Consider the following 22,732-nt stretch of genomic DNA (forward strand, 5'->3'; position numbering starts at 1 on the left):
AGATATGTTGTGTCGAGGCTCCTGAGTTGTTATGGGCTGGGCTCAGAAGGCAGCAGCACTGACTGAGGTTCAGCAGGAACAAAAAACAGGCACCTCTAATTCCAGTAAATAATTTGTCCATACACACATCCAGGAAAATTGTAATAGCACTGTGGCAACCAAACACTAGATTAGCTGAAACTGATACTGCCTTTAATTTAAATGGAGAACATGGTCTTACTGCACTGTACGCAAGCTTTCCTGTTTATATCTGCACAGACCATCATAATCTATCTTCACTAAAACATCTGAATGCCAGACATGTTGCATTCCTGCTTTCTCCCTTAGGGCACTGGGCCTGCTGGGAACATTAAGGAGACTGACTCGATTCTCTCAACTGGAATTTATTGTTCACTGATTAAGAGACTCAAAGCAAAGGAGTCCTCGATAGCCAGCACAAGAAGAAGATGCAAAAAGGGGAAATGTTTAAGTGATTTACAGTTCAATACTCAAAGCACTCCAGCAGGAGCCAACATTGCACCGACTTTAGGTGAAATTGAGATGCTTTAGCAATCCAGTTCTGAACATTTGTTGCTGGCACACATCCACCTGCAGTGCCAGCATAATGTCATGTTTTGTGATGTTGCCCTGGGGCACATCCGTCAGTATACCACTTCAGTAGCAGCAATCAGAAGCAGGCAGGGGGAAGAATCCTAGAGCTGGCTAGTTTGGTTTCTCCTTTGAAAAAGCAAATTAAGTATTTTGGATAATTTCACCCCTAGCCCAAGATTCTTCTAAGTGTCTACATATGTAAAACTCCAAAGTTAAATGTGTATGAAAAACTAATTTGGGAGCACACTTGCAAGGAGGTATTTGTAGTAAGTCGCATATATTTCCAAATCAAGAAAAGGGCAAAGAAACCCAGACTGCAAAATTAACTCACCAGTCCTAGGAAGGTGCTTTTCCTTTCAGACTGCCATAGTGGCAGTTCACATGGGCTTGGGTTCTGTAGAAAAGTGACTCTGAGATATTCACCACTATTATTACAATGAATTGATTTATTAATCACCTTCTCAATCTCAATGCAATTTATACGTAAAACCATTGAAAATACAAAAACAACCAATACATTTCAAAAAAGGCTAAAACCCTAACAAGTTGACACTTGTGGTAAAGACCCATTTGTCCAGCTGTCAGAACAAAAATGTATTCAACTGTTTCTTGGAAGTGTAGAGAGCGATAGGAATGCTATTCCACAGAAGAGGGGCAGCCACACTAAAACTCCTGCTCCGAGCTACTGCAGAGAAAGCTTCTGAGATCTTTGGAACTTGCAAGAGAGACTCTCCCTGCAGACTGCTGAGAAGAAGATAAGGGATAAGGCTCTCTCTCAAGTATCTTGGTCCCTAGCTGTATTGGGACTTAGTACCAACACCTTGAACTTGGCCCAGTAGCAAACTGGCATCCACTGCAAAACCTGCAAACAAGGTGCTTTACGTTGGTGGTAGTTTGCCCCCACAAGCGACCTAGCTGCCACGTTCTGCGCCAGCTGCAACCTCTGGAACAACCCCAAGGGTAGCCCCACATAGAGTAACTGCAGTAATCTAAGCATGAGAATATAACCCATTCAGTTCTGTGAGAATATCCAAAAGGCAATTTCCACAGGGTTATGTTTTGCTGCTATTCTTAAACTTAAGTCACTGGAATTCAGCAATGCAGTGCAGGGTCCACATTGAGCTCTTCCATCCACAATGGCCCACCTTCTACCACTGAAATGAACCAAGCTCGCTACATGTGCATCTGAGCATGCACACAGATCTTGGGATGTCCCTCGCTCCCTGGGCATGATTCTGCTTCCCTGTCGCTATTTATATATTTAAAATATACATGTTAATCGCTTACACACAAGTAACATCATCGACCATTACACTTCATGCATTTTGTTTCATAAATATTTTCCGTTCTTACTTATAATTTGATTATGGGGTATATGCAATTTCCAGTCACTGGAGTGCTGCAAGCCTCTGTATAAACTAAATCTGGAGGGCAGTAATTTGCATTTATGTCTGTTCCTAAGAAAAGCAGTGTTTGAAAGCTGTTCTTAGAATCTTGTCATACCCATGTATTTCTCCTGAACTGATACGCTTATATATTTCCATGAACAAACAAGAAGATTAAATTAATTGGCCAACTGGGAATATGGAACAGATTTACAATAGATGTAATTAAAAACATTCCAGCACAATCTAGATTTGATGGCAAAGAAACGTGTTATCAGAGGCAATGACTAAATTCTACTAATCGGATCTAATTCGTATTAATTGCAGAAGTGGCACTGTCTTCAACTTTAGTTCATTCCTGCAACAATTTAATTTAAGTGTTTACTTGCACAGTAAATTTCTTGACGAGCATGAAAGCTAGTTCAGTGTAAATTGTATATTGTGGGCTATATTCTCATTGTAGGAATGCAGATTGCATTAGAAATACCTGTTTTTTGTTGAGGGTACAGTCGTACCTTGGATCCTGAACGCCCTGGAACTCGGACAGTTTGGTTCCTGAACGCCGCAAACCCGGAAGTGATTGTTCTGGTTTGCAAACATTCTTTTGGAACCCAAACGTCTGATGGGGCTTCCGCAACTTCTGATTGGCTGCAGAAGCAGTGATTTGAATGGATTCTGTTTGACTTCCAAGGTACTTCAACTAGCAAATTCAGAACAGCAAAATAACATGTGGACAATCAGGAAACATCCTCCTTGGTCTGGATAAGAATAGGGACATCCAAAAGCCTCAGGAACATATAGTGAAAGGCACACACATTGACAAAATACATATTAGTTGGCCACAAATGGTGAAACAAAATCGGAAAGGTCACCATCACTTAAATTTGACATGAGTATGAGATGAAAAAGTACCGTATATGGGAACATTATTCATTTTTATTTACTTATCTTTTATGGGGATTTATACCTTACTCTTCAAACAGATTCCAAGAGTGGCTTACCACCACCACCACCAACAACAACAACAACAGAAGTACCAAATAAATTAAAAGGCATACAAAGAGCATACCAAATGCAGCAAATCTAAAGAAAGCTGCAAATCTAAACTCTACAAACAGACCCAATTAAAAGGCCTGGTAAAATCAAAAGTTACCAGGTAGCCTAGATGACACCAGAGCAGGTGGCAGGCAAGCCTCCATAGGGAGGGCATTCTATAGTCAAAAATCAGCCAGAACATAGAAGGGTAATGGCTGAGTTTGTGAAACCAGAGGTACATATCTGTTTGTATCATTGGGCGAATGAATGTACCTTCATTTGAGTCAACACATGAATTGAGACAGAAATACACAGCACTATAGGAGTAAGCTCGTCCTCTTTAAATAAACAGAAACTGTTCTTCGGGCTATAAAAGCTATGGACACATTCCACATTAGCTGGTATTAGTAGTGGGTAGTATTAAGGTCATAGGTTTTTGTTTCTCTGCTGAGAGTTTTATTCATCGCTAAATCCACCACTTCATCAAGCCCTTTTTTTACGCTCTCCTTTCTCTGGTACCCTAATTACTATCCACTATCTGGCCAGGTGTCTCCTACTGCTGACTTTTCTTTCCAGTACAAACTTGATACAGATGAGCTGGTTTCTGCCAATGTTTAAAGCAGCCTCCGAAGTGCAATACAATTCTCCGGAGATAATCAAGAGCTTCAGTTAAGCCTCAGTCGCTAACATTGCTTCAAGGCATTTAGGATTATTATTACCCAGGGTGTAGGCACCTGTGGTAACTGACAAGGTCACCAGGTAAGACAGCAGGTAACAAAGGCCCTTTCCCCACCTTGGGGAAAAAAATCACAGAGACCTTCTTTATATGAGAACAACAACTTAATCTCCTGGTTTAACATCTAATCCCACCCCAAAATCATCATTGGATTAAGCAAATAAACTACAGCCCTTTCAAATGTTCATCAGTGACATTCAGAGGAAGAAGTCTGGATATGGAAAGCTGCATTTTAAGCTGTAGGCTTTTAGCTGGCCATGCTGCTCAGCCAAGGCAAATAGCTTTGTTGGTCTGAACGGCTTCCTAGGTCCAGAAATATCTGAATGAAAATCCTCTTGATTTATCAGAAAACTGAAACAGATCTTAATCCAGCACTTCCAATCTATTAATTTCAGCTTAATATATTTTATCTCACTTTTCAAACTCACATCAGTTTAAAACACACAGAGAGAGACTTGGGCTTATAGACAAACAAGCAAAAAAGCCAAGGTGGAAAAATGGAGGGGAGGATACAGAAAAGTGAGGAGGGAGAACAATTTGACAATGCCGGAATGAGGTGGGGAGATGTCAGTAGGAAGTGGCATCCTGCTGTGGCGAGGCTGATTTTCCCTTGGGGTTATTATTGCCTGCACAGCTGCAGCTGCTTTGCTGGTGGAGGTGTCAGAGTATTCTTCCCCTTTGCTTCCATAACCCAATAGCAATGAGTGGTTAGAGCAGAATCCTTTCCAAAAGGGAGCAAAAGCAAACTCATGCAGTTGCTTCTTCTCTGGTTAATGACTAGGGTCAAACAGATATGAGAGAAGGAGCCATGTTACACGTTCATCCCATTCACATATAAAGCCTACTACTATTCATGGGAAGGGGTTCATGGATAAGGACAGCTGCATCTTACCTTTATATAATAATGTAATAATTTATTATTTATACCCTGCCCATCTGGCTGGGTTTCCCCAGCCACTCTGGGCAGTTTTCAACAGAATATTAAAATACAATCATCTATTAAACATTAAAAGCTTCCCTAAACAGGGCTGCCTTACCTTGCCTCCTTATCTCACCAAAATGCACAAGTCTAGGGGGCGCATAGGGAATTTAAAAGGTGACTGGTATCACTTCTTAAATATCATAATTCTATTTTGTGCCTGCAGTTTTTCTGAAATTTGAATCTGGCAAATATGCTGCAGCACAGTCTTGGTTAAGATACACTACTGTAGGCACACTACCAATAATATTTTCATGACACGCTCTGAATAGGACCAAACAGAACAAATTCATTCCATCGCCTACTACAGCAGATTCTGAAATATGTTTATGCAGTTTTCTATAGCGTTATCTGGATGCCCATAATATAGGGAAAGTGCTTTCTTTGAACTCTATGACCTGCATAAAAGTTTTATTTTAAATAAGGTTTTTTTGGGGGGGCGTGGTTGCCATGACTGAAGACATTGGTTTGGCATTAGATTAAGTCTATCTAGCACATTAGGTAAAGGTAAAGGACCCCTGGACGGTTAAGTCCAGTCAAAGGTGACTATGGGGTTGTGGCGCTCATCTCGCTTTCAGGCCAAGGGAGCTGGCATTTGTGCACAGACAGCTTTCCAGGTCATGTGGCCAGCAGGACTAAACCGCTTCTGGTGCAACGGAACACTATGATGGAAGCCAGAGCACACAGAAACACCACATTATTGTACTGGGAGTCACCTAGCCAAGTTTGTTTAAACCTCCATAGTTTCTCAGATGTCAGGGCCACCTCAGGGAAAAAAAAGATCCCGTCCCCTCAGCAAAAATAAATAAATCTATTTACAGAGCCTGAATGGACTGGCAGCTAAATCATACTTCAACACTAGAGACAAGGCAATGTCATGGTACACGGCGGCAGGAGGCTTGCTAGAGAGTCCACAAAACCCTGTCTTCCAACATCTCACTGGCATTTTCCAGGAGCAGCTGCCTGAGCTGTCTGTCTCACTCTCCCCAATGAAAGGGCTATCGCTGCAAGAGGTTTACAGGTCTTGGAGTAAAGGGCCTTCCAATAGCACCATCCTCATATTATTCATGCTACCTGGTCAGTTCAACATGGAAATCAGCTAAAGCACTGGCACCATCTTTGGGGGGGCCCTGGGCGCCTAGGCATCCACAAAAATTCTACTGTGGGTGTCTGGCCGTCACATCATGCGCACACTGCTCTGCCTTGCCTTTGCTGGCTCTCTGGCACCACAGTGGTGACTGGGCCAGGGCCTCCACCTCCGCTGCAGGTCCTCTGTTTGGGCCTGTGGCGGACGTGCTTCCAGGGTGCACCTGCAGCTGTGGTGGGCCTCAGTGGAGGCCTCGTAGCAAGGTCTTGGCCTGGTAGCTGTGGCAGGGGTGGGGTGGCAGAGTACCGTATCCATATCTGCCCCTGTTGTGTCCACAGCTGCAGAGACCCCATGGCAGAGGCCCTGGCCCAGCCGCAGTGGCAGTGGAAGCTGGAGACTGAGTTGCACACGCTGGGCACCCACAGTCTGGGGCCCATGTTGCCACCTCTGAGCTGAAGCATTAGCAGATTTCTGTACTAGGACAAATGAGTAAGGTTTCCAAATGATAAAGGTTTTGGTGTTTTCTTGCCTAGTCTTATCAAGTCTAGTCTAGTAATTCATTATTTATCTAGTGCTGCCTCATATACTGAGGTACTAAAATACGAATTTACTCAATCAAAAGCAAGGTGGTTATTTTTCCCTTTAATTTGTCAACCATCCTACACTTACCTTTTGTGTGTGTGTGTGTGTGTGTGTGTGTGTGTGTGTGTGTGCATATATTCTAGAAGTCATAAATATTCATTACCTCCGGCTATCTGGCAGAGAAATTCTGTCTGCTACAGTTCAGTCTCTTCATATATTAATTTTGAATATTAAGCATTCAGAATGCAGTATGCGCAAAAGAACAGAATAAGCTGTTCAATATAAAACATTTACATGAATACTAGAGCTTTAATTTGCCAGAACATATTCAGAAATCCAGTATTTCCTGCATTAGAAAAGGTCACTCTTTTGATTATTATTTTCCTTTCAAATGTAGATCACCTAGTATTCTTTTAAAATATTTATTAAATGTGCAGGCTTATCTACATGAGGAGACTTGAATGATTAAAACAGAGGTTTCTTCTTCTTTTCTCTCTTCCTGTCTCTCTCTCTCTCCCTTTCTCTTTATGAATCAAGGTTACAGATGTTCAGCCGAGAACTCCTAGTGACCTTAAGCATGACCGGCAGTCTAACACTTTCAAAGGTGACAGGTCATTAGCCTCTGTTCTTGAATCTTTGAACTCTTCTGGGGATAACCAGCTACGTGAGATGGCTGTGAAAGGTGATGCACCATCTCATTCTGTCTTATAGCAGATAGTTGCATTTAATGTCGTTCCATTATCCTGGAGTGATTCTTCATCACCTCTGGCCATGTGTAACCTCTATATGCTCTTTGGGAAAATACAATCAGTGCAGGTATAAAGTTTAGAAGCAGCTGGTCAAATGGCATTCTTCATTCATGTCATTCATACCTTCCATAAAGTCAGTTTATGGCAGAAACCCTGAACGAGACCTACTCAGACTAAAGGATGTTTCACACATTACATTATTGTATATTGCCCAATACAAAATGATGGTCAGTGCTGAAGATAAGGGATCTATAAGTGGTCAGATGATTGTTTATGAAGAGGTATAAACAAATTATGTAAGAAATTATATTTTGATAAAATCAAAGATAGCTTCTTAATGAGGCTGCCACTGAAGAGACTACAAACCTGCCTTCTAAAAGGATGGAAATAAATAATATAGCACTGAGGTTATAAAGAGTCGCTTCCCCAAGGCTACCGACTAAGTTTGTGGCAAAGGCAAAATGTGAGCCAGAGACTTCATAGATCACTCACTATGCTACATATTAGCTCGCTATAGGGATTCTGTATTTTAGTTATAGTTGGGAGCCACCTTTAAGGACTTCATTATTGAATGACAAGATAAAAAGTGTTAATAAATGAATAAGCACAGATGTCTATCAATTTTATATTTAAATCAAGAGAGATATTCAGGACACAACCTACTAAGGACATTCTTTTGGACAGCTCTCATTCAACAGAGCTTCTGTCCATGCTAAACACAGGTGTATCCCGGGTAATTACTTTCCCCAAAAAGTGTCTGCTGCTGAAACACCATCACCCTCTCCAGCACTTCACTCAAGAAGGGGGTGTTCAAGACTGAGCGGTAGTAGTCAAACTATAACATCCCCTTAGTTAAACTAAAATAATAAAACCACAGTGGTATTTTAATTTTTGCATTTATTCAGATATTCCTAAATGTATAATAAAAAGAAAAATAATTTGGATTGTTCTTATTAACCACTTTCTTCTGTTAAAAGACTTACAGATTAATTATGCCATAAGCGTTTGTGGACAGGGGTCTACTTCATCAGATAAGTGAAGCTGAAAGGAAGCTGAAACTGAGCACAACAAATGCAATGCGGGGAAATCAATGCTCGAATGTTATTTTAAGTGGAAGTTGGCAGGTCTTCACATTTGCCTGCATGGTCAGAGCACCTCAGGTATTCTTGCTCTCTTTCTTTACTCAGTAAGTTGGGTTATTCTGGAAACACTTTGTGTGTGTATCCCTAAACAATATGTCCTTGTCTCAAGAGGAAAACAAAGATGAGGGGGGAAATACCTCAATTATTGAGGGCCCAATTATCTCCCTTTTCATTCTGAGAGACTTGAATTAAATAATTTAATTAAGAGGGAAAAGTTAACCAAAAGTTCTGTAACCACTTATGAAGTGAACTGTACTGCATATATCCAAAGTTGTAGCAATGGGACTGCTTCAAACTTCTTGTGGTAAATTCTTTAAAAAATGAATTGCTCTTTACAGGATGATGTGGTGGCCACTTTCCATCAGGAGAGCTACACGGCTTCGCCAAATTATTCTAGATAGTCTCACAGGAAGGAGCCGGTTTCATATTATAGAACAAACTAGACTGGATAAAGTCAAGAATCCAAATCCTTACTAATTGTGATCTCATGTCATGCACTTATATTAAAGGATTATCTCACTTTTTTTTTTTTTAAGAGCTCACAGATTGCTTCTTCCCATCACAGCAGAGTCATGGGGCTCTCATACTCACAGGATAAGCCTCCTTAGCTCTTTTCAGTTGCTGGGATACTCTTTTCCTCTCACTTCCCTTGTTTGGTCTGGTATAGTGAAGGGAAAACGAATGATTTCAGGGTCATGAAGCCATGCATAAAAATGTCATGTGAGATCAAATCACTCCAGAGTGATTGTAAAAAAATAAAATAATACAATTAGTATGGAATCCAACTTCCCCTCATAGTATAAAGAAAGAAAAAAGGACACAACCAGACTATTAGTTTGAAAGTCAGATATAATTAGCCAATTACTGTAATACACAAGCTCAATTGATGACTTCATGGTAAGAAGGTCAGTTGATGACTTATGACCCCACCAAAGCTATTCATTACTTATTTTATGTTTTATTTTTAAAAAGACTAGTAGTCTGCCAAGAGGGATTCCCCCCCAAAAAAAAACAATAAGTGAGTGTAAGAAAGTCAGACTAGGATCTATGTTTTATTATTATTTTCCTTTTTGTCAATCTGTGGAAAAATGAACCAATGAGGAAATCATATTCTTTGACTAAAAGCTGGTTTGCACATGCATTACCACCACTGCTTAGTGACCTGATGGCTGACAGATGACAAGTAGGGCCAGAAACCTTTTTCAAAAACCCATAATTTCTGCCTGTGGACACAATAGGATTCACATTCGTGAAGAACACTTTCTTGCAAACCTCTGTCTTGAGACTGGCAAACCTTTGTGGATGGTATGGCATAGGGTGTGGAGACTGAAAGTGGAAGGAGGAAGCGGCAGAAATTCCACCACCCCGCCCCCAATTTATTTGATTGGAGGAGCTATTTATTTATTTACTTATTAATATCCCTCACTTCCTCTCAAAGGAGCCCAGGGCAGCAAAGCAACAAGTGATAAAATAATGAAAATGTCTGAAAAACATCTGAAAAACAATTCCAATACAGATGCAGACTGGGAAAGGTATCAACTTAAGAGACTTGTTGAAATAAGCAGGTCTTCAGTAGTTGCTGAAACAGCAAGAGATAGTGCCCATCTAATACTAAGGTAAAGGTAAAGGTACCCCTGCCCGAACGGGCCAGTCTTGACAGACTCTGGGGTTTGTGCGCCCATCTCACATCTATAGGCCGAGGGCCAGCGCTGTCCGCAGACACTTCCGGGTCACGTGGCCAGCGTGACAAAGCTGCATCTGGCGAGCCAGCGCAGCACACGGAACGCCGTTTACCTTCCCGCTGGTAAGCGGTACCTATTTATCTACTTGCACCCGGGGGTGCTTTCGAACTGCTAGGTTGGCAGGCGCTGGGACCGAGCAGCGGGAGCGCACCCCGCCGCGGGGATTCGAACCGCCGACCTTTCGATCGGCAAGCCCTAGGCGCTGAGGCTTTTAGCCACAGCGCCACCCGCGTCCCAAATCCTAAAAGCCTGATTCCTACATTGTGTGGAATGCACCACCAGAGAAGATGGTACCTGCAAGAGGGTCTCACCTTCAGAACACAGTAAACATTTGAGTATATGGGGGAGTATATTTCAGGTGTCCTGGTCCCACACAGTACAGGATTTTAGACACCAAAACCAGTACCTTGAACATACGCGGGTAGCTATTTGGCAGCCAGTGCAGTTGTTACAACAGTGGGGAAATGTGTTAGCAATCTCCTGCCCCACTGTGCAGTCAAGCTACTGCATTTTGCGCCAGCTGCAGCTTCTGAACCTCACGGGCACCATCACACTGAAGTAGCCTGGAGGTTACCAGCACATGGGTGACGGTGGTCGGACTGTCCAGGTTCACAACAGATGTTATTTAAACCATTATAGCTAATTTAAATATATGATTTACAGGAAACAAAAACAAAATTAAACTCTAACCACTTAAAATTATATTTTGGTCAGTGCCTCTATAAATGGTTGCCGGGGGTGGGGACACAACACACACACTCCTTACTTGCTTCATAAATATGAACAATTTCTTAAGAAGAACAGCAGTCGCTAAAGAGCTAGGGGGGAAAGATGATGAAATGGTTTATGAAATTCTGGCAATCAACAGAAGAATGTAGCTATATATTACTATTTTTAACTTCCAGTCATCTTAAGTTACAAAGCGATTTAAAATCATATGCCGTTTACACTCCTAGAAGCCCCGGGAGGAAACCACTGTGAGGATTTCCGCTTCACCACAGTCTTCACCATAGGCTGCAGGAATCATAGAATCATAGAATCATAGAATCATAGAGTTGGAAGAGACCACAAGGGCCATCGAGTCCAACCCCCTGCCAAGCAGGAAACACCATCAGAGCACTCCTGACATATAGTTGTCAAGCCTCTGCTTAAAGACCTCCAAAGTAGGAGACTCCACCACACTCCTTGGCAGCAAATTCCACTGTCGAACAGCTCTTACTGTCAGGAGGTTCTTCCTAATGTTTAGGTGGAATCTTCTTTCTTGTAGTTTGGATCCATTGCTCCGTGTCCGCTTCTCTGGAGCAGCAGAAAACAACCTTTCTCCCTCCTCTATGTGACATCCTTTTATATATTTGAACATGGCTATCATATCACCCCTTAACCTCCTCTTCTCCAGGCTAAACATGCCCAGCTCCCTTAGCCGTTCCTCATAAGGCATCGTTTCCAGGCCTTTGACAATTTTGGTTGCCCTCCTCTGGACACGTTCCAGTTTGTCAGTGTCCTTCTTGAATTGTGGTGCCCAGAACTGGACACAGTACTCCAGGTGTGGTCTGACCAGAGCAGAATACAGTGGCACTATTACTTCCCTTGATCTAGATGCTCTACTCCTATTGATGCAGCCCAGAATTGCATTGGCTTTTTTAGCTGCCGCGTCACACTGTTGTCTCATGTCAAGTTTGTGGTCAACCAAGACTCCTAGATCCTTTTCACATGTACTGCTCTCAAGCCAGGTGTCACCCATCTTGTATTTGTGCCTCTCATTTTTTTTGCCCAAGTGCAATATTTTACATTTCTCCCTATTAAAATTCATCTTGTTTGTTTTGGCCCAGTTCTCTAATCTGTCAAGGTCGTTTTGAAGTGTGATCCTGTCCTCTGGGGTGTTAGCCACCCCTCCCAGTTTGGTGTCAAGAGCATGTGAGTGGACTGTCTGAAGGGCAGCAAAACCAAGCAAGTCCCTTGTGGGGGTAAGGCAAAAACCACTCAGTGCCACACTCTTCTGATCATTCCTCAGTGCAAGCATTTCTGCTTGCCAGATAGAAAGACCTTCCCTCTCATCCTGCCCCACCCTCCCTGTCCTCCCTGTCTATAGACTATTTGGTGTGAGGCACAGGGAGCACAGAGGAGAAGAGGAGGGAGCCCCATTGCACCAGTCAAAAACCTTGTGCTGGTTCTGCAAGCACAGAGGGTTAATGGAATCCAGCCCAGGGGATCTTGTTACTTCCCTGCCATGCTAAGTGTTGAATTACCAATTGTGCATTGGTCCTCAAATAAATGTTGGAGCCAAGACCCAGTGTCCATCTCTTTCTTGTGGACTGCAAATACCCACATGTGCCCTTCACAACTGATGCAACAGTACATGTGCGTTTTGTGCTTGGGTGTCTGTACCTAAATATACATGCAAGAAGCTGCCATCAGTTTTTGTTTTATTCCTTTTTTATAATCCTACCTCTGCAAGCTGTATTTGAAGTACAACAATGGCCCCAGTAGGCTGTTACGATAAATCTACCTTGCTTCACAAACACATAGCAAGTCCTGGAAGTTTCTGCATGCACTGAGTATATTTGATGATTCCTTTGCTGATGTTCCTCCTACTTGTTTGCAAAAAGAAACAGGGGAGGGGGGAACTGGGTGTGTGGGTTTAGCAACACATCCTTACACTCCAGGGATCTAGGGCTGTAAAGGGATTTTTTCCACTGACTTCAATAAGCCTTTGTTTTCCTGGAAACGGTGCATTAAAAACTGGGAGTTACCGTTTAAGTATGTTAGAAAGAGCAACAATATGTGTACTTCATTAAAGGAATATTAAAGAGACAATATAAAGGATCCTTGTTTTTCTAGCACGAACAGTTGTCAGTAAATTCAGTGACAAATACATAAAAGTGAATAAAGTTTTTAATTTATATGTACTGCATCCTGAAACTGCAAATTCTTTTAGCATCTTTGTCTTCTTGATCATATTTGATTACAATTATTTCCAAGTTACAGATAAATAACTAAAGCTGAAAAATAGTGACACCCCGTCACAGGTGCGACTAGAAAGTGTATAGATGTGCCTGCATATCACATTTGTCTTCTACATAACTGAGAACCCTGCATGAAGCAGGGGTATGCTGAGTATGTGAGTATGCTGATAGACATGTAGAGCAGGAGAAATCAAAATGGTGTCCCAAGACTTTTTGACTATCATAGAATTATAGAGTTTGAAGGGACCCTAAGGATCATCTTGTCCAACTCCCTATATGCAGCTGTCCCATATGGGGATTGAACCTGCAACCTGATGCTATCATCAACACACTCTAACTAAGAAAACATCAGACCCAGCTGGCATGGCCAATGGGTCAGAGGTGAATGAAACTGTAGTCTAACAACTTTCAGCTAATGATCAAGGTTTGGTCCTGGAGGAGACTCTTGAAAGTCCCATGGACTGCAAGAAGATCAAACCTCTCCATTCTGAAGGAAATCAGCCCTGAGTGCTCAATGGAAGGACAGATCCTGAAGCTGAGACTCCAATACTTTGGCCACCTCATGAGAAGAGAAGACTCCCTGGAAAAGACCCTGATGTTGGGAAAGATGGAGGGCACAAGGAGAAGGGGACGACAGAGGACGAGATGGTTGGGTAGTGTTCGCGAAGCTACCAGCATGAGTTTGGCCAAACTGCGGGAGGCAGTGGAAGACAGGAGTGCCTGGCGTGCTCTGGTCCATGGGGTCACGAAGAGTCGGACACGACTAAGTGACTAAACAACAACAACAGTCCAACAACTGCAGACCATGGCGGGAGAGCTGTTCAATATGTAATAATAATAATAATAATAATAATAATAATAATAATAATAATAATAATTTATTATTTCTACCCCACCCATCTGGCTGGGTTTACCCAGCTAATCCTTTCCTCTTCACACATACTGTCCTACACGGTGCCAAATGGCTGGACCAGAATTTTATCACCTGCTAACTAATACAGATGAAGCTGCTGCTAATGGCACATCCACAGGGGCCACTTCAAAAATAGGCAGCTGGGAACTATTTACCATGAACTTGAACTACACCCTTTGCATCTTGCTGACAAGAAGTGTCCTTCTCAATATGCAAGCCTGCCTCCAAGTTCAGCATCCCATTATGATGCCAAGGTTTCCTCTTATCTGAGAGGCAGAGAATCAGAAGGAAAAATAAGATCAGACTTCAAAGCAGTCAACCATTTCTGGCAGGCTGTCTAGACTATCTAACTGAAAGCTAATTTACAAAGGGGAGATGCCCACGTCGGGGAGCCATTAAGTCTAGCCAGGGCTACAGCTCTTGTTCCTGGGCATCAGCCTGACAAACGATGATGCAAAGGGCAATGATCCCACTCCTGGAACTGCAATGCTCTTTATCCAATGAGATTATTTTTTATTCCTGGTCCCGTTAGCTCAGCATTTCTCAGATGTAGCCTGTAGCATGATTTTGTATAGCAAATGTATTTTGTGGTTTTATACTGTAAATTGCCCTGTGATCTTTGGATGCAGGGTGGCATAATAGTAGTAGTAGTAGTAGTAACAGTAACAACAACAACAACAACAACAACAACGGTACAAAAGCCTCAGGTTAGGCTTAGTGATGTTATGTTAAATGCACATTAGCATTCTTTTTTGTGGGGGAGGCTAATACTGAGAGGGGGGTTAATTAGGATGGTCAGCCATGATCTCCACAAAAATCCCTGCCACCACAGCAATTATCATTACGGGGAAAGCTCCTGTTGTTGACTGTGGCCAGGGAGGGGATAGTTAAGGTTCCCCAGTGTTACGCTATGGAACTTGAAAGTTATCCAGACACACTGTTACCATTTGAACGGAGAAAAAGTGAACAAAAAATGATTACATGTGCACAGGATCAACACCTTTGGGGGCAGCTTAGTTCCTAAGATGCTTTTAACAGCTTCATGGCATGCTGAAATTTCACAACTACAGCTTTCCACGGCAGGGATGTTACATTTCTTCCTGTCAAAGAGTTCTGCCCTAGGGAAGGGGGTAAGCATACCATCATGCAAGCCTGCAAACCTATCCATATTTACCTGGCACTTTGTACCACTGGAACACCTTTAGGGTGAGGCTGTTTAACTATTACATTATATTAATACATCTACTTTATAGCTTCAGCAATTTCATTCCCTTCCCAACATAATAGATCCTATAATTATACCATACTCTCCAAAAGATACATAACAAACATATCTAGACACTAATTAATGGATTCTGCAGATATTTTGAACAGTGTGACCCATCTTTTTTTTTTAATGCCAATAAGACATCAGCAGTTCACGAATCTTCTCAGAATAAAATTGCCCATGTATCTCATGCAGGATTATACTTCATTATCAACCATGCAAATGCAAGGGTATTCATCTTGGAAACCCTTACTCTGATTATTATTTACACGAGCCTTTTTCTACAATCATGTTCCTCCAATTTGCATCACCATAATTATTACAACCAGGATTTCTCTTCATTATTACTACTGCTACAAACGGGATTTCTAATACGGAAGAATGCCTCTGAACTTTCGACTTCTATACTATTATTAATGAGTCTCAACAGTCCATGTTTATTAACCTTCCAGCCATAAAGCAATACCCTGTTCTGGCTTTTTCAGGACAAGTAGGCCTGTTGAAGCACATGGTCCTTTGGCATGATTTGCAGTGTTAATTTTCTGAACCACAGGATGGTTATCAGAGATAAAGGCTGTAGAAATACGGCTGTATGTTATGAGAGATTGGGGAGGAGGGGGCTGACTTCCTGTTTTTACAAATGAAGTAAATTACGGCTTGTTCAATAATATGATTGTGTTGATACAACTTCTTAATATGTATTACTCAAATCCACAAAGTATTCTAGAGATCTTATTTGGGGGGGGGTGTCCTTTCTAACGCTACTTACTTGATAGGGATACAGAGTAACGCCATTTGTTCTCGACAAGGACCAGGTGCCGTCTAGGTACTGATGAGCCTGGATAGCCACAGAATTCAGGATGTTACCATTGCTGGGGCTGGTGGCCATCTGTACACTGACCTTTGCCTGATGTCCCAAGGAACCATTTTTCTTCTCTATCCCATTAACGATCCCTATGTTGTTCTGTTTCCCGCTGAGTTTGTTAGGCAGAAAGCCAGCATAATTGGATGTAGCATAAGGAGCAGACATGTAGGCCCAGTCCCTGGGCTGCAGGCTGCCCATATGTCGCGAGCCCACCAAGGTGGGGATGTTGGGGAGAGGAGGAGGGGAGCCGGGAGAAGCATCGCAATGTTCAGTGTTGGCAGCCTGTTCGAGGGTCAGCACCATCTGAATTGCTTCCTGCTTCAGCTGGTTCAAGTGAGTGGCACACACGTCGCACCGGTTGTCTCTTTCGTTCCATGCCTTCCGGGTGGTGTTGGGCACCTGCAGCTTGTCGTGAATCGCAGAAGAGAAAGCCGGGTCCTAACAATAAGAGAGAATGAGGGGAGAAGTAGACAATTAAAATTGGATGATAGGGAAAAAATTAAATCCAAATTTTACCACTGGTTGTTATTAATTCATTTTATTAACAAGTGAAAAAGAATTAGGATATAAAAATCCACATGCTTCTGCTGGATCTTAATTAGCAGTTGTATTTTTGAATACCACTGAGACATTCATTGGGGAGTTGACTCATGAAGATCTTTCCCATTTGCATTTTCAAACTGCACTAAAATTACCCATAAGATTACTTCAACTTCACACACAAAAAAGAAATTATTTATTCTGAGCAGGGATTGGGAGCTGGAGGTCCTCCAGATGTTATTGGGCTTCAGTTCATATCATCCCTAACCATTGGTCAAGTTGGCTAGCTTCCAACAACAACTGGAGAGGTACTTTGTTCATTAGTTGTGTCCACTGATCAAACCAAGCATACAATGCTGCCCATTAAGAGTCTTTTAATATTGAATTTCATAATATAGTGCAAACTTAATGGGCTTCTTCAAAAAGAAGGGTAGTACATCAATCAATCAATCAATTTATCAATAAAATTATCCATTATTTACCTTTTTGAGAAATCCATTTTCTACCACCAAAATAATCAAGTACAGTGGTACCTCGGGTTACAGACACTTCAGGTTACAGACTCCGCTAACCCAGAAATAGTACCTTGGGTTAAGAACTTTGCTTCAGGATGAGAACAGAAATTGAGAGGCAGCAGCACGGCAGCAGCAGGAGGCCCCAGTAGCTAAAGTGGTACCTCAGGTTAAGAAAAGTTTCAGGTTAAGAACGGACCTCCAGAACAAATTAAGTTCTTAACCCGTGGTACCACTGTATTGCTGGTAATACTAGATAATCAAGACTGCCCTTGGATAGGGCAGTCTAGCCAGACTAACCAAAAAACAAACAAAAAACTGGCTTCCATCTCATGGCCCATTTTTCTTTTTGGAAGCTATGTGAGTGACCATCCTAAAGGAGACCCAAATCTTAGCTTTCAAAATATCTAGTCCACCACCTGCTCTACAGTAGGATTTTGCATACATGAAACCTTGTGTACTTCACACAATGAACCCCATCACACAGGGTCCTGCACACACAATTAACTCTAAGGTAAAGGTAAAGGGACCCCTGACCATTAGGTCCAGTCGTGACCGACTCTGGGGGTGCGGCGCTCATATCGCTTTATTGGCCAAGGGAGCCAGCATACAGTTTCCAGGTCATGTGGCCAGCATGACTAAACTACTTCTGGCAAACGAGAAGAGCGCATGGAAACGCCGTTTACCTTCCCGCCGGAGCAGTACCTATTTATCTACTTGCACTTTGACGTGCTTTCAAACTGCTAGGTTGGCAGGAGCAGGGACTGAGCAAGAGGAGCTCACCCTGTCGCGGGGATTCGAACCGCCGAACTTCTGATCGGCAAGCCCTAGGCTCTGTGGTTTAACCCACAGCGCCACCCCAGATGAATATGTGACAAACAGAGCAGGAATGCAAGAAATACCAGTACAAGTCAAGACATGATATAGTGAGACAAAGGCTGCATTCTGACATCATGCTTACCCATAGTTCAGTATGATAACAATTAGACTAGGTGAACCTTGGGCTTACATGCTTCTTCCCACCCCGTCCCTTCTCCATCTTGTCAGTGAGGAGAGCAGAAGCTTAGGTTTCTGGAGTCAGTAAACCACAGTTTAGCATTACACCAAAACCCTAAACTGTGATGTGAAAGGATTCTGACAAATGCTTGCATTCTCTGCTTGACTCAGCAGCTAAGCTGACAAAACAGTTGAGGGTTGAAAGCTAAAGTGTTTGCAGTATCTAAGAGCATTCTCTCTGGGTCTCAGAAGAAGATGGAGGGGGTGGGCAGGAGCAACTGAGGAAAAGTGCAGACAAGAGGTCAAAGATGGTTTAGAGATCAAGGAGAGAGAGATCTACAACACGAGGAGATGGAAGGAAAAGAGGAGAACTACCAAAAGAATTTGGGCTGCCTCAGCAGAGAACTCTGTGTATATAAAACAAAACAGAGTCCTATTATGAAAGTGGGAAATGGAACGTTTTGAGTATGTTCTCCACCATGAAGAGCTATGAGTACAAAAGACCTGCTGAGGTTCTGAAGACTCCTAGACCCAGAGGCAGTGATGAAGCTAGTATGTGGCTCATCTTAATGATGGTTTACTTAAAGAAGTCATCTTCACTAAACATAGTTTGAAATTGGCTTGTTTCAAACAAACCATAGCTAAGTGCTGGCTGGGGCTGATGGGTGTTTTAGTCCAAAAAATGCAGAAGGCACCAGGTTGGGGAAGGCTGCTATCGCATTTCCATGAAAGCTAAGTATCTCTACACCATCTCAAGAAGTGCTTATGCCTTTTGGCTGTTGCTTTAAGACACTTAAGAAAATGTTTGTCTTTTAAGAATATCAACTTGTTTGTTGAATGAGATCACAACCAATCCAGTGCAGTATTGTGTTTTCAACAGCAACCAGACAGGTGCTTCTGGAAACTTCTGAATAACAGTGGTGGTCACTTCCTGTAGTTCTCCCAGGAAACCGCTATATTTTTGATAAATATGATTTTCTTAGAGGAAAGAAAAGACAGGACCTTGAACCAACAGCCAAAGCAAACAGATTCCACAATGCTAATGTTTGTTTGCTGGGAGGAAAATGTGCAGCGGGTCTTAGGAAGGAGGGGGAAAGGAGGATTCACTGTTGGGAGGCTGTATTAATTACACTACATCTTTATTATATGCTAAACCATTTTTATTTTCACTGTTTAAATACCGTGAACAGCTACTCAGCATGCTGTGATTAATTGATTAATAAATCATGATACCTCTTTATGCAAAGTGGCTGAAGTGAAGGTCTGTCAACAGATGCCCAAGAGGGGCATCCCTAGGAAATGAAGCTCTGGTGGGGACTTAAACGCATCAAGTCACAGGCTAATTCAGGCTGGCTAATCCAGTTCAGAAAATGCCTCACAGCCTACTGTTCAACACCATCATGCATCACTTCAAAGAAATATCACAGTCCAACCTATGGGTAGCCTCCAATAAAACTATATAGCACAGGTGAACAAGCTCATTCATGAACAGGCACAAGGATCTGAAACATCTGTATTGATGCAGAACTGATAATATACCCTGTAAAGGTAAAGGTAAAGGACCCCTAGACAGTTACGGTAAGTCTAGTCAAAGGCGACTATGGGGTGTGGCACTCATCTTGCTTCAGGCCGAGGGAGCCAGTGTTTGTCCACAGACAGCTTTCCAGGTCATGTGGCCAGCAGGACTAAACCGCTTCTGGCACAATGGGACGGAAATGCCAGTTACCTTCCCACCTCAGCAGTACCTATTTATCTACTTGCATTGCCTGAAAGAGCATATCCACTCCCATCATTCAGCCCAGGTGTGGAGGTCCAGCTCTGAGGGCCTTCTGGTGGTTCCCCCACTGTGAGAAGTGAAGTTACAGGGAACCAGGAAGAGGGCCATTTCGGTAGTGGCACCCAACCTGTGAAATGCCTTCTCAGCAGATGTCAAACAGATAAACAACTACGCTTTCTTATTATTACTACTACTACTACTTCAGAGTTACATACCTAATCTGTCCAGTAACACTGATAAGGAAATCACCAGATTCAGCATCTTGGGAATCAGCTCTTTCCTCACTAATGGAACTACATTCCTTAACATCCTTGGTACACAATACAAATGGGGGACATAAGGGTTCCGCCCTACCAGTTCCAGTGTGCACCAGCCACTGCTGGTTCCCAATATAAATAAGAGGCACGTCATGTTTTCAGTCCATTCATACACATGCTCAGAAAGACACAGAGGAGCTCTGAGCTTTTCTCCACAGCACCCCAAGGAGGTTGCTAGAATTGCAGTAAGACTAAGACCCTGCCTTCTGTATAATTTGTTTTCTACCTGCTTGATTGGTCAGGGCTGTCAAACCTCTGCCAGTTCTCCTGCTTCAGCTCCTGAATACAACAGGCCCGGTGTTGTTCTTTGAAACTTAACCACTCTCTGGCAAAGGGCTTCACTTGGGAGTAGGTACATCTTCTATTCATCTCCAAACACGGTTCAGCATGAAAGATCCCAGACACTATTATAAATAAATCTTAGGAAAGGAAAGCTTTTTCTGAAGTCTGCCCAGCATCTACGAACTGTAGCAGTTTCAGCATAGGCTGCGCACTAGCAACTTTAGCTGTGTATCAATATTGAAACGAACTTCATTTTCTTCTCAGATGTCATCTAGCAGCACATATCTTGGTAGACGACCTCCAGAGGGTACACAGAGCCTTACATTCTGCAACACCAGGCCAGGCAGGTGCATTACATCTAAGGCACCCTGACAATGCAATTATAGTTGGCACCACCAGCAGTGGATAGCAGCTGCCCCAGATACAGTCAAGGAGCCTGAGAGACGTCCACACACATTTCCAACGCAATTTGTGCATATAGATCTTCTCAATCCCTCATTCCACTAATCATGGGCGTAAGTTACGTAAGTCTCCTGCCACTCTTGAAAGATATAAAGATAAGCAGTGAAATCGTATGAAAAACCACCCATCAGGAAGAGAACAGCAGGAAGAGTATAGGCCCAGCTTCACAAACGTATCTAAAGTGATCCTATGATCTGGATCACCAGTTGCCCAATAAATATACAGGCAACTCCCCATTTATGTGGGGATTACGTTCTGAGGCACTGTGTGTTTAAGTGAAATGGCATATATTGGGAACACCATTGAATAAACCTGCAAACACCATAATCACTCCCTCGAAACTTCCTTGCTCAAAGTCCAACTCTCCACAGGCCTCAAAGGTCAGTGCAAAAGCTGCACTTGCAAAGGCTCATGGGATTGCTAGACGCTGTTTTTGCACCTTTTTTGCTGTTTTGCAGTGTTTGCAGGCTTATTCAATGGTGTTTTGCACTCTTTTAGGGCCATTTTGTCCCCTTTTGGTGCCACTTCCAGGTTCACAGTGATTCAAGCATGTGCAGTTGTGCATGCCTTGAATGCACAGAAATGGGGAGTTTCCTGTACCCCCTATTTGAAGTTTTCAAAATGTAATGTGTGATCTGCGTCTTGGTGAGGAAACAAGAGTTCCCTTCATGAACATTACAAAACCAGCTTCAAGTTAGCCTGACCATTACTGATAAAAAACAGTTTCAAAGAAACAAAACTCAGGCTACAAATGAGATACGGTGAACATTAATCAGAATGGGAGAGCATACAAGGGTCTCCTGAAAGCATGGCTTCTGGGAGTGGACAGAAGCGGAAAAATTTGTGTATAAGAAAACTCAAACTTTATCCTTGGCAGAAATGTTAAGAGATCATGCCAGGAAAAGTTACTGAAACTGGAATGGGCATCATATATTACAGAAGGTATGGAGGAAGTTAGATCACTATTATGTGCATCAAAGCTCCAGAAACAGATTGCCGGAATAGCATAACTGCTATGTTTTGGCATCAGTACACTTTCTGTATGAGTTCCAGGGGGCATGTTGGTGGGCTTAATGAGCAGCAAGTTATTAGTCCCACAGGTGTGTATAAAACAGGCATAAGGACTTCAAGCTATGTACAGTTTGGGTTCCATAGCATATGCAACAGGAGGATGCTAAGTTATGCACACTATTTGAGCTTCTTAGGCTTTAAAACTCAGCAGGAAATGTAACAGAAATAGGTCTGCTTGTGAGACTTCATGTCGACTTGAAAAGTCCACGGCATTTTGGCATCCATTTCCAAAGTGCCAGCTGGGGAGAGGAGCTCAAAACCGAGATAATTATTCAAGGTTATAACCATATGCTTCTTTCAAACAAAAGGAGATTTGATTCAGTTTCAAACAAAAAGTTGAGAAGGAAGCTACTGAAAGTGAATTTAACCATTCAGTGCAACATAAGCTCAGAATCAGGAGTATAAGCTAGAACCATAAGAAAAAGAAGGAATTCCAGAATGAATAGGAGTCGCAAAAACAATTGTACCGCAAATGTCTAAGTTAAAAAGGGTTAAGCAGGTGGTGAGCTATATATTGTCCATACAGCTAGGATATGTGAAACATGCCAGCCCTACTGCTGCCTTGTTCTTCTTTTCCTTACCCCATTTGCTTGTGTCATCCACCTGCTGTGTCTTATCACTGAATGAGACTGAAGCCCTTTTCCATTCATTTTGCCCAGCATACAGTAAAATGGAGAGCTGATCCTTGCCAGGGGTTTTAGGTCGGGTGGCCTCTTTTACAGTGACTAAAATTAAGAAA

The 22,732-nt window shown here is 42.5% G+C and overlaps 1 protein-coding gene across 5 annotated transcripts in view; it reads right to left on the bottom strand.

Annotated features, from left to right (window-relative positions):
• Nucleotides 1-22,732, bottom strand: part of KIF26B (kinesin family member 26B) — a 271,678-nt gene that overhangs the window by 162,713 nt on the left and 86,233 nt on the right. For 4 of the 5 annotated variants that reach the window (XM_082214954.1, XM_082214957.1, XM_082214956.1 and 1 more), the window contains one exon: nt 15,941-16,474. In XM_082214954.1, the coding sequence (XP_082071080.1) occupies nt 15,941-16,474 (534 nt within the window). The remainder of the gene's footprint in view (nt 1-15,940; nt 16,475-22,732) is intronic. The other variant, XM_082214955.1, reaches the window with a different exon arrangement.

The sequence above is a fragment of the Podarcis vaucheri genome (assembly GCF_965113315.1).
Source record: "Podarcis vaucheri genome assembly, chromosome: 3".
Taxonomy (NCBI): domain Eukaryota; kingdom Metazoa; phylum Chordata; class Lepidosauria; order Squamata; family Lacertidae; genus Podarcis; species Podarcis vaucheri.